Below are 13,613 nucleotides of genomic sequence, written 5' to 3' on the forward strand. Positions count from 1 at the left end.
TCTAGTCATGAGGTCTGTGGCGACAGGTTGGACTCGATGATCTTTGAGGTCTCTTCCAACCTTAGTGATACTGAATGCTAAAATATCAAGGCATTCTTTGGACATGCGGTAGACCCGTGTGAGCTGAAGGAAGTCGCAGGCATCCCCCTCCCACCCCCCCCCCCCCCCCCCGCTCGGGTAAATCATAAATTCCCACTGAAAAAGCAGGGTGGAGGGGAAGTGCAGAGGGACAGAAAGGTGCTTTTTTGCCTTCCCAGAACTGCAAACTGCAGAACCAGCCGCTTATGCAAACTCATCATCAGGGCGTCCAAAACAAAACTACACAAACACAAGCGCACACTCTTAAAAAGTTTTTATTAATTTTCATTGTTTTGTTTTTTTTAAAAAAAACAAACCCGTCAGTGCAACAGTTCAGTATCCCCTTCCTATCCCCCATCAGTAAGCAGTAATTTTAAAATGAGGAAATACCGAGTGCTGAAGCCAATGGGTTAGCATTTTGCTATTATTTCCTTCTGTCAAACTCTGAAAAAGTCCTCTGTATAAATTAAACAATGAAAAAAATGTTACTTTCAATTCTATGTCATTACAGTCAACAGAATCATAATGCATCTAAAATGTGTGTCCACAATATATCAGGTATACATTTTTGGGAAATGGAAAAAAAAAAAAAAAAAAAAAAAAGAAAAAGAAAAGAATGAAAAAAAAATATGACATTCTAGGCTTGTTAAAAGGATAATGGTCCCATATTTTTTATTAACAGGTTAGCAAAACAAAATCCAATGGATTACAATATTTACATGTTATTTGAAAAATAAAGTAGTGATAAAAGCATGTCACAATCATTTTTTTTTCTATTTTTTTTTCTTTTTTTTTTTTTTTTTTCATTTTTGGTAACCATTACAAACACCCAATCCAGGTATGGAACTGTTTAAATACATTTGAAATGAGGCCAATTAAAAAAAAACAAATACAGACACAAAATATGTATTTATACTTGTCCCTCCAATGTGTTTTTCTATGACGTTCCCTCCCTACTTAAAAAAAAAAAAAAGAACAAAATGAAACAAAACAACAAAAGGTAAAAAAAAAAATCAAAAGAATCCCCCTAACACACAAGTGATGAATCCCCAAAAGCAAAACACCATGCTTCTCAAGTAGCACTTATTCCACAAATGCAACATTTTTTGCCAACAATTTTATGTGAAGCTCTCTAGGACACCGTTTCCTCAGCAGCTTCCTATGTTACCCCCTCCCCCTCCCCCAAACCCCTCTAAAACAAAAAAAACAAACAAAGACACATGCAGTTCTAAAACTAGGTTTCAGTCAAGTACTTTCTACTTTTTGGAAAGAAACTTTTTTCTTTTTTTTTCCTTTTTTTTTTTTTCTTTTTTTTTTCTGTCTCTTTTTTTTTTTGGTGTGTGGTTTTTTTCATTTGTTTGTTTTGTGGCTTTTTTTGTGATTTTTTTTTTGTTTGTTGTTTTCCTCTTTTTTTTTTTTTTTTCCTCCTCTTTTTTTTTTTTTTTTTGCTTGTTTGTTTGTTCACAATCAGAACACACCATGGGCACCAGATCCTGTATTCACTGCTCAGGCAAAATTTCGGCTGAGTCAGGAAGGCTTTCCACCTGAGAAGCAGTGCAGGATCAGCCCTTAGGTATGCAGGTTCCTATTCATTCTACGCTGCTCCCCTCGTGCTAAAAAGCTACGGAGGAGGGGAAAAACTTAGCAACTCCACCTTGAATCGAGTAAATGTAGTTCTCCAGGCTCAGTCATATGTAACTATTTCACCTCCGCTCTCAAAAAGATGTGTTAACAGATACCCCTCCCCCCTCCCACCACACTAAAACAAAAAGAAGACACGCATACCACAGACGGAAGAAAAGAAAGGCAGCCAATCTTAACAAAAAGTTACTGGTGTGAGACTGATAGATGTTAATATGACAAGCAACAGAATGGTTATGAGGACCTATGTGTTTGGCCCGTGAGCTGCATAGCTGTGCTGTAAGTTTGGTTCTTTAGTTGTTTTGTTTTTGTTGTTTTTTTTTTTCTTTAAAAAAAAAAAAAGAAGTTAAAACTTTTTTGTTATTTCCATGTTTAAAATTAACAACGACAACAAAAAAAGTTCTATATTCACAAGATCTAGTCTCCATTCCCTGTCCCCCCCCCTCAAAAAGAAATACTCCTTTTACATGAGAAACTTAATTGTGCTGTATTTGTAACACCTCAGGCTGATAGAAAAGAAACATGTGGCAAACAAAACTGCACAATCAGTCACATGAAATCTATCAAATCCTAAAATTATAACTGAATACTATCAAACAGCTTACCTGGAATAAAGTATGACAATTCACAAACAATTATCTAGGAATTAAAGTCTCTCTCTCTCTCTCTCTCTTTTTTTTTTGTTTTTTTTTTTACTAAAATAATTAAAAAAATCACAGTATTTTAAGAAATAAAACCCACACTGGGATTTTAAGCACAATTTGTTTTCCTTTCTTTAAAACTTTTTTTTTTTTTTTCTTCTTCTTCTTCCTCCATTCACCACCTTGCCCAGCAGTCTCTCTACATTTAACCACAACAACAGCAGGTAGTACTGACAAATGCAGAGATTTCCCTTGGTTAATTCTGAGGTACTAGGAAACAGGTGACTGTTTTACGCAAAGTAGTTTCTGTCTTTTGTTTGTTTGTTTGCTTGCTTGCTTGTTTGTTGCTCGTTTTTTTTCTTGTTTTTTTTTTGTTTGTTTTTATCTCTTCCCCCCCTCCCCCCTCTTTTTTTTTTTCTTTTTTTTTTTTTTTTTCTCTTTTCTAAAGCAGTTGCATTCAGTCTGGAAAAGCATTATGTATTAAAACTAGAAAAACGCACACAAATTTGTGCGTTGAAAAGTTGTCCCCCTCCCACTTCTTCCATGCTCACGATGCTTCCATTCACAAACAATCCAAGTCTCCACTGCAAAGCACGATGTGTAATGTAGGAATACGGGGAGTTGCTTCATTAGTCCAAGATGAATGTAACTTCCCATTGTCAAGATCCAGAAGAAAAGATGCAGTGATGTAATGGATCCACTTATTCCATCACATAAATAACTTTAATACACACACACACACACAGGTACCAGTGCTTTGAAAATAGATCATTCAGTCCTAAAAGCAGCTTCATTTCTTTCTTCTGCCCACCCCACCCACCTATCCCTCCCCATTCATCACTGTTCAAGTAGGTTGATTAGAATCACATCAAATGCTTATTCGTTTTTGGCCTCCGAGTTGTCTTGGAGAGGTTTGTCAGCAGCTACCACACTGACTGCTGTTTCACTGCTGTGGGAATAGTCCACCACCATTGCCTCAATGCCTTCTTTCTCTTCTGGCAGTGTGCCAACAGTTTCTTCTATGTCCTCCTTTGGCTGGCTGTCCTCACTGATCCTGTGCTTACTTTCGTTCAGTGCCCTGGGAAGCCAAGAGGCAGAAAACACAAACACTCACAGTCAATACAGGCAACAGCAAAGCCAATCTGTGCACATCACAAGAGAGAGAAAATCAGACCACTTTGTAGAAAGGCCAATGCAAGCAGGCACGGCAGTGGAAGGAAGCTACTAGTTTTGAAAACAAACTGCTCTGCACTAGGATAGATGTGAGAGCAAAGAATACCAGTTCTGACTTTTAGAAGTTTTATTTGCCTTTCCCCAGTCCCTTGTAAACCAGACATACATGGCAGCAAACAAAAGCATAGGAAAAAAAACAACAAACCTTTCTAAAGAGTTAATGATCTGATAAAATGTTTTATAGGTTGCAACATTTCAAGGACTCATATTTAGGCAGACACGGTTGAGTAAGAGAAGTGTTTCTCATCCCTTCACAGTTAACCTACAGTATGGTTTTCAAGTGTCTCCTGCAAGTCAGATGCCTTGAAGAAAATAGATTCTTTGATGATAGCGGTCAGAAAAGAGAAACAATGGTTCCAGAGATGGCTCTCTCATCTGTGACACTTATCATCTTGCAGTGTGCAAACTGCTCTAGAAAAGCACAGCTCTTCCCTATGAAGGTAATCTACTGAATTTCACTATGCACAATTTAGGAGGAGTGCATTCAGAACAGTTCTACTTCCCTAGAAGGTTTTGACATTTGTCTGCACAGAATTCCTTGTATTGCTGTGCAAGATTAACGGCAAGCATGCAAAAGAGATGTAACAACAAAGGGTAAAAAGAAACCCAGCTCCTTCCTCGAATATTCCATATACTTTTCTACCATTTTTATGCCGCTCTGATGACAAGCAAAATCAACAAAGCATTCAGGTAACGTTAATCCTGGCCACGTGGTATTCACTCAGGGACATTTTTAAATTTTAGAATCACAAACAAATTTAAACTCTACAGTCTACAGTCACCCTGAGGAGTGGAGCTAAAAAAGGAGGGCAGGAACCTCCCATGCAGTGACATCTGGTGACTACATCCACACTTGTGGCAGAATTGTTCTTCACAGAACTGCTTTGCCTTCATCACAAGGCTTTTTTTGGGAGGTGAGGAGTGGGGTAGTTGAAATGCATGGAGATCTACTGTTAAGTTTTGATTGTTTGGTAAAGGAATGTGAGCGAACTTACATGCCATGTCTCAGCACATGTCGCTCCCACTCAGAGCCTTCTGTAAATGATCGTCCACAGAATTCACATGGGAAGCGTTTCTCTGGAGCACCGCTGTCAGGAAACATCATGGAATCTGGAAAATGACAGCATAGTCTGTTAATTTAGAAGTGTCAGGTCAAGAAGTGCCTGCTCTGGTCCCCTTTGCTGCATGGCTCCAGTAATTGTGCTAGTGAAAATGTAACTTCCCATAGCAAAGTGACATTTAAAGTGACAAATCTCATTGTAAGCTTTAAAGCATCTTTGCAAATAAGGGTAACTACTCAATGTTCCTGTATTTAAAAACACGAGACTGTGCAGTTTTAATTCAAACCCAAAAGTGAGTTTAGGGCTGAAATGGCTTAAAAGCAAATAAAAGAAACCCACTAAAGCCTATCTGTAATTTTTTAATTGGTAATACAAATTCTAGGAAGCACAGATTTGGTATATTTAACATGTGATACTCATAATAAATAGATATCCCTTCATGAGGAGGTTTTGTGGGTTAAGTCCTGCATCTTAACTGCATAGGTGTTTCATCCATCCTACTCTATACAAACTACTTTGGGCCTCATTTGCAGAAGTGTCAAACATGTAGTAGTAACAAATGAAGTCACTGGCATCTCACAAAGTGGTATTTTGGGAAGCCAAGCTCCAAGTGAACTAGCCAGCTTTAACAAAAGCTGAAACATTTTCTCACAAATTAAGAACATCACCACATAAGCCATTAAAAATAATTGCATGGACTATCTCATTTGATTCTTTCACTGAAAATGAGACAGCACCATCTGCTCAAAGCATAAATTCCTTAGCAGGGATGATCTTACACAAGAAATCAATAGAATGTCTTTCTGACTCCTCCCAAACTACGTAATAAAATAAAAGGGATTTTGCTTCACTTTGGTTTTGATCTTTGCTCATTTGATTTCTTCAATCTCAGATTTACTTTGTTCAGAGTAAGCCTATAAACTTGATATTGTCCATACATTCCCTAAGGTCGTGTAAACATATATTTAGGACACATTTTTCACTAGTTAGCCCTTACTGAAGTTCTATAAGGAACGCTTTCACACATCATTTTTTTGCCTCTTTTCTCTGAAAAAAAAAATTTCTTACACAATCTGAATTTTAATTCCTTATGTGTGGTACAAATTTATAAACACATTGCAACACACAGACTAGTCATGGAACAAATATTTATAGAGTCCAAAAGGATTAGAGGCAGATGCTGTTGCTCTGCACAAGAACACACCTTCTGTACAAGAACCCACACCTTACAGTATACAATAGCAAGTTTATTCTGGGCCTCTGCAGAGAACAAATATGCAGTATAGAGTCTATTTTGTTCACACAGAGTGGAGTTGGAGTTGTTCATCCCAGAGAAGAGAAGGCTCTGGGGAGATCTTGTGGCCTTTGAATTCTTAAAGAGGGCTTATGGAACAAGACCTTTTAGCAGGGCCTTGGTGGTAGGGCATGGGGTGATGTTTTTAAACAGAGTAGGTTTAGACTGGCTATAAGGAAGAAATTTTTTTAAGATAAAGGTCTTGAGACACAGGAACAGGTTGCCTAGAGAAGTTGTGCATGCCCCATCTCTGCTCATGGCAGGTGGCTTGGACTGTATGATCTTTAAATGTCCCTTCCAACCCAAAATGGCCTGTGATTCGTGCTTGCAACTCAAAAGGTTAGCAAGTGCTACTCTAGTAAATCCATCACCGCTTCAGAAAGCACAATCTTGTTCACCCTATTTCCCAAGCAGCTTTGCTTCTAGGGCTGTGAATCTGGACTACTACCCTGGAGCACTAGCAGAAGCCACTCCTCTCTGTGGCTTGCAAAAGAAAGGCAAGAGACTGCCTTACCTGACCTATCTTAAGATTTTCCTGCATCACACATACAAGCACCCATGGACATTAACCACTGTGGGAAAACAGCCACTAAATTACCTTTTTTACTGAGACCAAGATATAGAAGTCAGTAAAGATACACAGTCCCTCTGGGATTTAGTCCCTACCAAGGGAAGCTGTTCTTTGCATGATGTATATCAGACACTCTGGTTTTCTCTCTTACTCTTCTTCCTTAGTTGACATATTCTCTCTGGAATTCTCCCTGGAAATTTACCAGCAGACAATGGCTTCCCTCCTTTCCTATTCAAGACAGCTGTTCAGTTTTACTGAGCTTGCTACCCAACCTTGCCTGTTCACATGGGCAATTGCCTTTCTTTGGTCCACTGTCCAGCAGCCCATTTGGAGAAGCAACACACTCCTCTTTACACCTCGAGTACTGCGCATACCAGCCTGGAGTCAACATGGTGAATCTAGGCAAGCTATTGAGAAGAAATCCTGGTTCTGCCAAAGTCACAGACTTCAGAAGGTGCAGGCAGCATTTGCTTCCAGATACTTGGAAGACAGCCTCTCTCATTGGGACATTTTTTCAGAAATCTACCTTGCATCTTGCAACTTGCCTTGTAATTCACAACTTGCCTAGAAAAATACAGGCAATACACTTGGATCTTCTCTGAATACCCTTGCTGTAGTAGGCATAAGGGTTTTATGCATTTTCTACCTATTTTAGTATATTATACACAGTAATAGATTAAAAAGAAAAAAAAATAACAACAGTGAAAGACTGACTCTACAGATCAGTCAGAAAAAAAACAGCTGCAAAAAGGACTTGGAAATATGCATGATTTTTTTTTTGACTGGTCATCTGAACAAGCATGCAGAAGTCATTTTAGCCAGTCACAGGTTAAAAAAACCCACACGTACGACTGAAAAAAGTTCAAACTAAAAATCAGAATTATTAAGACATTATCCTTGGCTTAACTCTTGATTCTATGAATGATGGGGATAACCCTTATCCCCACAAATCTAAACCTGCAAAATAGAAAGCAGTATATTTCCATTTTCACAGTGTAACCTAAAGTCAGTTTAAACAATGAATTTCACCTTGGGCTGTGCCCCTTCTCATGGTGCATTTAAAGGTATTTATAAGACCTGGCAGATAGCACTTACTTCTTGGTCCAGACACCATAGCTTACAAGGTCACTTCAGTACCTGTGTTTGTATGTAATGTCCTCAAAAGGACAGTGTCATCTCCTGCTAGCTCTGGGTCTATATAAACTATTAATCAGCCTGCTACATCCGCAACTAAGGTAAGCTGGTCCTTTAGTCAGATCACTGCATTACATAATCATTGTTCCAGCCAAGAAACTCTGAGGGACGAAGCTTTTCTCAAATAGACATCCAGCCATATAGAACAAACATCTGTTTAGGTCCTTCTCTGATTTTTCTACTGCTCTGCCCAAGATCTTGCAAAGGATATTTTAAAACATAATGACGTTTCCTATCCAACTTGCTTCCTTCCTTACTTAAATAAAAGCTATCACTAACCACACTTGAGTGCTGGTGATAACTGTGGACTCAATTTATGCTGAGGGGTCACTAAGCAAAATCCAAGATGCTGGGGTCTTGCTATTAAAAGGTAATGAACATGATCTGTGCTCCTGCTCTGTAAACAACCTGTGAACCCAGAAATCAGAATTTTTCAACATCTGAAAAGATGTAGGGAGACATAATGTCTTTTGTGAACATCTTGTGATTGAGTTAGAAAGCTGGAAATTCAGGAGGACAAAGATAAATGTGGTGGTGTACCTTTAGTTAAAGTATACAGAACTTGGCTAACTGCAGTCATCAGGGTGACACCAGGAACCCACACTCAGGCTTCACCAGGCTACAGATACTAGAATTGCGAATATACTGTATTTGACGGGTGAATTGTGCAGTAGAAAAACTAAACAACAGAGTTTACATCGGAGACTGCAATAACCTGGGAAGGTTGTTGGAAGGTTGTCATGTCACAGTTAAGATCCCAGGGCCAGCCTGTTTCTGAGTCAGGACTCTTAGTGCAACTATGTGGTAAAACTAACATTTGCCTCTCTTTCAAATGTCCCAGCAAGGACTTGCTCTGATATGAATTTGTTGAAGTTGGGTGTTTGTTATTTCAGCCTTGTTTCACCAGTTTTAGCCAAAGCAGGGCTGTCTTGTCTTCATAAGACTCCCTCCTTCAGCTCTTTGGCAGGCTAGATTGGTGGATCTTCATTTAATGGAAACACCTGCTGATGGCAAATGATTCAGTCCCAATGTGTACTAAATCAACTTGCCTTCCTGTCCTACCATAAGCTAGGCAGTTATCCCACAAAGGCAAAGTCAAGAAACCCTTAGTTCAGTTTATAGGGAATTTCTTCCCTGCTGATTAACTTTTGCCAAACCAAGGTCATGAGCCAGCACATGACCCATCTTTGCTGAAATCTGGAGGATTAGGTACGAAACTGGACGCATACTTAAGTCTGCAACAGTACATATGGAGCATGGATCTATGCTGGCTCCACAGCTGTCAACTGCAGCAACTGCAACAGGATGATGCTGTCTGACAAGGAATTCTGAGCACAGAGCTAATAAGAGCCCATGAAAAAGTTTGTCCACAACCTCTTCATCCTCACTTAACAAAGCCAAGTGAAAAGCTGAAAACTGGTTACTAAAACAGAAAATCCAAGAGACTGCTGAAATACTTAAGTTTGTGTAGTTTTCCAAGACCTTATAGATGTTATCTGCATGGGCAAGTAAGCCACAGATCCTATCTGTATTTTCGCATAGTAGACATTTCTTAATAGACAGAAAAACTGTAATAAGGATTAGAAACACAAGATTCCCCCAGGAGCAGTGTCTTCATAAAAGCTCCATTCTGATTCTGCTGGCATGCCTGCATGAATCTACAGGAATGTGCTACAGAGTCAACAGGTGACCTTGCTTGGTGGACTGGTGGAGTGTGTTGCACAGTGCCAAAAAGAAAAGAAAAAAAGCACTGACCTCTCTCTTCAGCCTCAGGACTTAATTCATCTTCTTTTTCTTCTTCATCGCTGCTGGAGCTTTCTGTTTTCCCCTTCATTTGTTCCAACTGGTCCAAGTTAACCCGTCCAACCAGCTCAAAATTACGGCTCACCTTTGAAAGAAACACTTTTGTCAGCAATCAGCAGAATCCTCAGCTAATCAGAAAAATCATCACAGATGCAAAACAAAATCAAGTACACCCCAATGCCTGCTTAGCTAGAGGTGACATGTGTCAACTAATCAAGTTAACACTAATTTATTTTCAATGCTAGTGATTCCTCTTCTCTTGCTTATTCTGCATTTCTAGGGTTTGGTTCTCAAAATGTAATGATGTTCAGCAACCCCCCCCCCGATGATTTCTTACTGGTTTTGATGTACTAAAACCCCCAACAACTTAAAAATCCAAGAAATGCAAAACCAGTTGAAATTGTTTCTTCATTTTATGAGACCATTCAATGACTGTGATCAAACACTACTATTCCTCATCCACACTGACTGGTGTACTCCATTCATGAAAGGATGGGTCTTTTACTAAGCATATGTCTGTGTGTGTGCCACATACACATTCATTCATTAATAGGAGATCAATTTTCATTTCAAAGGGCTGCAAAGTACTTTGCAAACTGATACACAGACTATAATGGGAACACTTCACCCAGCAGTCAAATTCAGCTAACCCTAGGGTGAAATGTAACAGCTATTTAACAGCTCGTAGCAGCAGTATAAAAGGAGCAGCTTAGGGCATGGAAGTCAGGAAATCCACCACATCCAACAGAAACAGCAGAGGAGCAGTCCAGATTTACAGTAGAAGCAAAGAGCATGGAGCATGACCAGAACACTAAGGCCAATGCTTGTTTGATGACAAGTGCCCCCTGAGTTCATTCATCACTGCTGGGAAGATTTTTGGATTCATCTTTTATGCAGTGTGACAGTCCTCCAGCTGCACAGGCACTCAGCCACAGAGACAGAGAGGATGGAGAGAGAAGAATCAGTACAACGCCTCCTGCAAGATGCTGAATGAAATATCAACACCCACTGACTACTTTATCCCTCTATGGAATCATAAATGTGAGTGAAACTAAGAAGTAAATATGAGTGTAGTATATCTCCAAATAGCAAACTATCCTAAAGGCAGTGGTATGCAGATTCCTACTACTACTCTGTACAGACAGCTGTGATGAGGTTGTCACCCTTAACTGAGACTTAAACAAACAAGACCACATGCAAGTCATTAAATTCAACATGGCTCATGCACAGAAGCTCCTTGAGGTGCAATATATCACCTGAGTATTTGAGCCCAGAACTTGGATACAAATTAGTGAGAGATAAATTATTGAAGAGAGATGGGGAAAGGATAACCTAATCTACTGGCACCATCACTGCAGGTCTGGATTGCAAGGGAGAGCTGAGTAAGGGAATAATTTTCCCAGACTGATGCACTGTGTCAAAATTATAAGGAATAATGCACCCTGGGTATGCCAGGTGTCTTGCTGTGGTGACTAGGAGTCATGGAGCATCTCATGTACCACATGAACTGCAGAAGAATCTCCAGAAATAATAAAGGAGAGGGCAGGCAAGCACCACAGGCCAACAAAAGTTCACAGAGATTGTTTTTAGAAGAAACCAGGTATTTTTTAAGTATTAGAAGTCCCACTGGGACTTCTGCTGCTAATACTGTCAACATACAAAGAAAGTGTCATTCAGTCAGCAAAGTAAGAGTGAGTTTTCATCGAGGACCTGGTCAGCTTAGCTGCAACAGGTGAAGATACATAGCTGCTTCCTCTGGAAATTACAAGGAAGCACTAACAAATACCCCAAAACATATCTCAGTTATGTAATTTAAGTGTCTTTCATCTACTCAGCTCTCAGTTATAGAAATTCAAAACTAACAGACTGTGGAAACCCTTTAATGGCATCTCAAAGATTGGATCAGATTTACACTCAGGCACTCCACATGAACTCCAGAGTAAATCTTAATTTAGGACCTGGTTATGCTTGTGCTTTAAAATTCCCTTGTTAAAAGTAAAAGGCAATGTATTGCCCTCTTTGTTATTACAATACTCATGGCATGCCATGCTGCTGAAGTTGCCAGAGCAGTCTTATGTTTGGAATGTCCCCATTTTCAGAGAGGCTGAATCACAAAGCATTAATAGCGTTTCACAACTCCCTTTTTGCCTCTTTAAATACTTCTAGCATAGACAACTGCCTTTTCTAGATAATCACACACTGCATACCACAGTCTGCCAATTCTGATGAATGAGAACATCTTTAGAAACCCTCAATTTTGAGTATCTAAACAACAACAACAAAAACAAAAAAGTGAGAGAGAAATAATAGAGAGAAATAATAGAAAACAGAGGAAGTGAAATCTTACATGGGAGTAATTTTCAGATTTAGGGAGGGAGAGAAAAAAAAAACAAATGGCAAGTTGGCTACTCAGAGCTGACATGGAAATAAAAGAACACAGAACTTGCAAAGAGTAGACTGCTACAAATAAAAACTCTGTGGATGTTACCTTGTGCTCCTCTCGAAGGTGAGTGTCCAGCTCATCTGTGTGTTTGGTCTCATAGTAGCAGAGTTGACACTTGTAAGGTTTCAGTTCATTGTGCTTCTCTATGTGCTGCTGCAAGCTCTCATCACTGGAGCAGGTAAAGGTACACTTATCACAACGGAAAACAATCCCCTGTAAGTACTTGGACAGTTTGGAACGGCAGACTTCAATGGGAACGACCCGCTCTTCTGTAGGGACAGAACAATGTTCACTTAACAAATTTGATGAAGTATCAGGCCTGCCAGTCAACAGTTTGAGCACTACTATACACACAGAACAGGATCTGATATATGGGTGGGCAGTTCATCTGAAAGGTAATGGGAACTAAGCTGCACCAACACAAAAAAACCCAAGACAACAATTCTTCCTGCAATCACAGGGTTATTCCTCCAAGGCTACAAATGCAGGTGTCCTCACAATTGTAGCTGCTTATAGGATGAAGAGCATGGGAATGGACAGCAAATGAGATTCTATCTGCAAGTCAGAGTAACAGAGCCTGAGAATACAAAACAAAACCATTAAACAAGACAGACACAAAGTTCATATTTGTGAGCAGCCAGGAACAATTGCTAGAAACAGAGAAGATGCAGGATGCTTCCCAATGCATCAGCCTGCTGGCTCCACAAACATCAGAGCTGGTATCCTTACAGGTAAAGCTACTTTCTGGAGACTGCAAGGGTACGGCCATATTTTTTTCCTAGAATAGGCTTTCTACTTCATACAGAGTTAGAAACTTCTCAATACACCCATAGCTTTCAGAAAGCTCAACATCAAAATCTGCATGCTGTCATGTCACAACTTGCACAGTTCAGATCATGGATACAGGCATGTACTCAAAATGCTCTTGCTGAGGAATTAAACTCTCTGCTTCTGAAACAAAGCACTCACATTTAACAGACCAGCAATTAATTTGACACAGCCAGAATCCAATGTGTGTAACACTCATCCACAGTGGTTCTCTGAGCTGTATGCACAAGGGAAACCCTAACTGACCCTTCAGATGAGGGTTGCCAGAAGATTGTCATTATGGGCTTTTGTTTCCCAACTGTTTTTATGAACTAGAACATTGAACCTGAGCAGCATGACTCCTTATAGACCACTGATTAAAGAAGAAGTTTGATCCTCCTCATGCAGGTTCATTACTCATGACAGATTAAAACAATTGAACAAAAAACCCCCAGGTCTGAATCTCAGATGGCAGACATGAAGGCTAGGGGAATATGAGACATGGCAATCCACATATGGATCTCAGCCAATGGGCCCTTTTCTGTAGTCAAGACAGTAATATCACATCCAAAGATAACTACAGAAATACAAACTGGCTTAGAGTTTATGAAGGGTGGCAAAAGCTCCACTGCTCATTTGCTTCTGGCCAATTCACATGTCACCTCTGCTGACAAGACTTTCTACAGCCGAGCAAAATATTTCATCCTGATCAGCTTCTCACTGAACACAAAAGTTATTCTATCTCCTAACTTCTTTGGCCACTTCAAAAAGCAGTTTTCCCCACAGCTATGCTTTAAAAAAACCCAGAAAACAAAAACCCAACAAACAAAAAACCCCACACCAAACC

At 39.6% G+C, this 13,613-nt stretch overlaps 1 protein-coding gene across 7 annotated transcripts in view; it reads right to left on the minus strand.

The window, feature by feature from the left end:
• Window positions 1-2,781: 2,781 nt before the first annotated feature.
• ZNF462 (zinc finger protein 462) overlaps window positions 2,782-13,613 on the minus strand; it is a 99,771-nt gene continuing 88,939 nt past the window's right edge. For all 7 annotated transcript variants that reach the window (XM_054179059.1, XM_054179054.1, XM_054179055.1 and 4 more), the window contains 4 exons: window positions 12,005-12,228; window positions 9,469-9,601; window positions 4,589-4,703; window positions 2,782-3,438 (listed from right to left, as the gene is read on the minus strand). In XM_054179059.1, the coding sequence (XP_054035034.1) occupies window positions 3,237-3,438; window positions 4,589-4,703; window positions 9,469-9,601; window positions 12,005-12,228 (674 nt within the window). In that variant the 3' untranslated portion in view covers window positions 2,782-3,236. The remainder of the gene's footprint in view (window positions 3,439-4,588; window positions 4,704-9,468; window positions 9,602-12,004; window positions 12,229-13,613) is intronic.

Source organism: Dryobates pubescens, chromosome Z (assembly GCF_014839835.1).
Source record: "Dryobates pubescens isolate bDryPub1 chromosome Z, bDryPub1.pri, whole genome shotgun sequence".
In the NCBI taxonomy this organism is placed as follows: Eukaryota; Metazoa; Chordata; class Aves; order Piciformes; family Picidae; genus Dryobates; species Dryobates pubescens.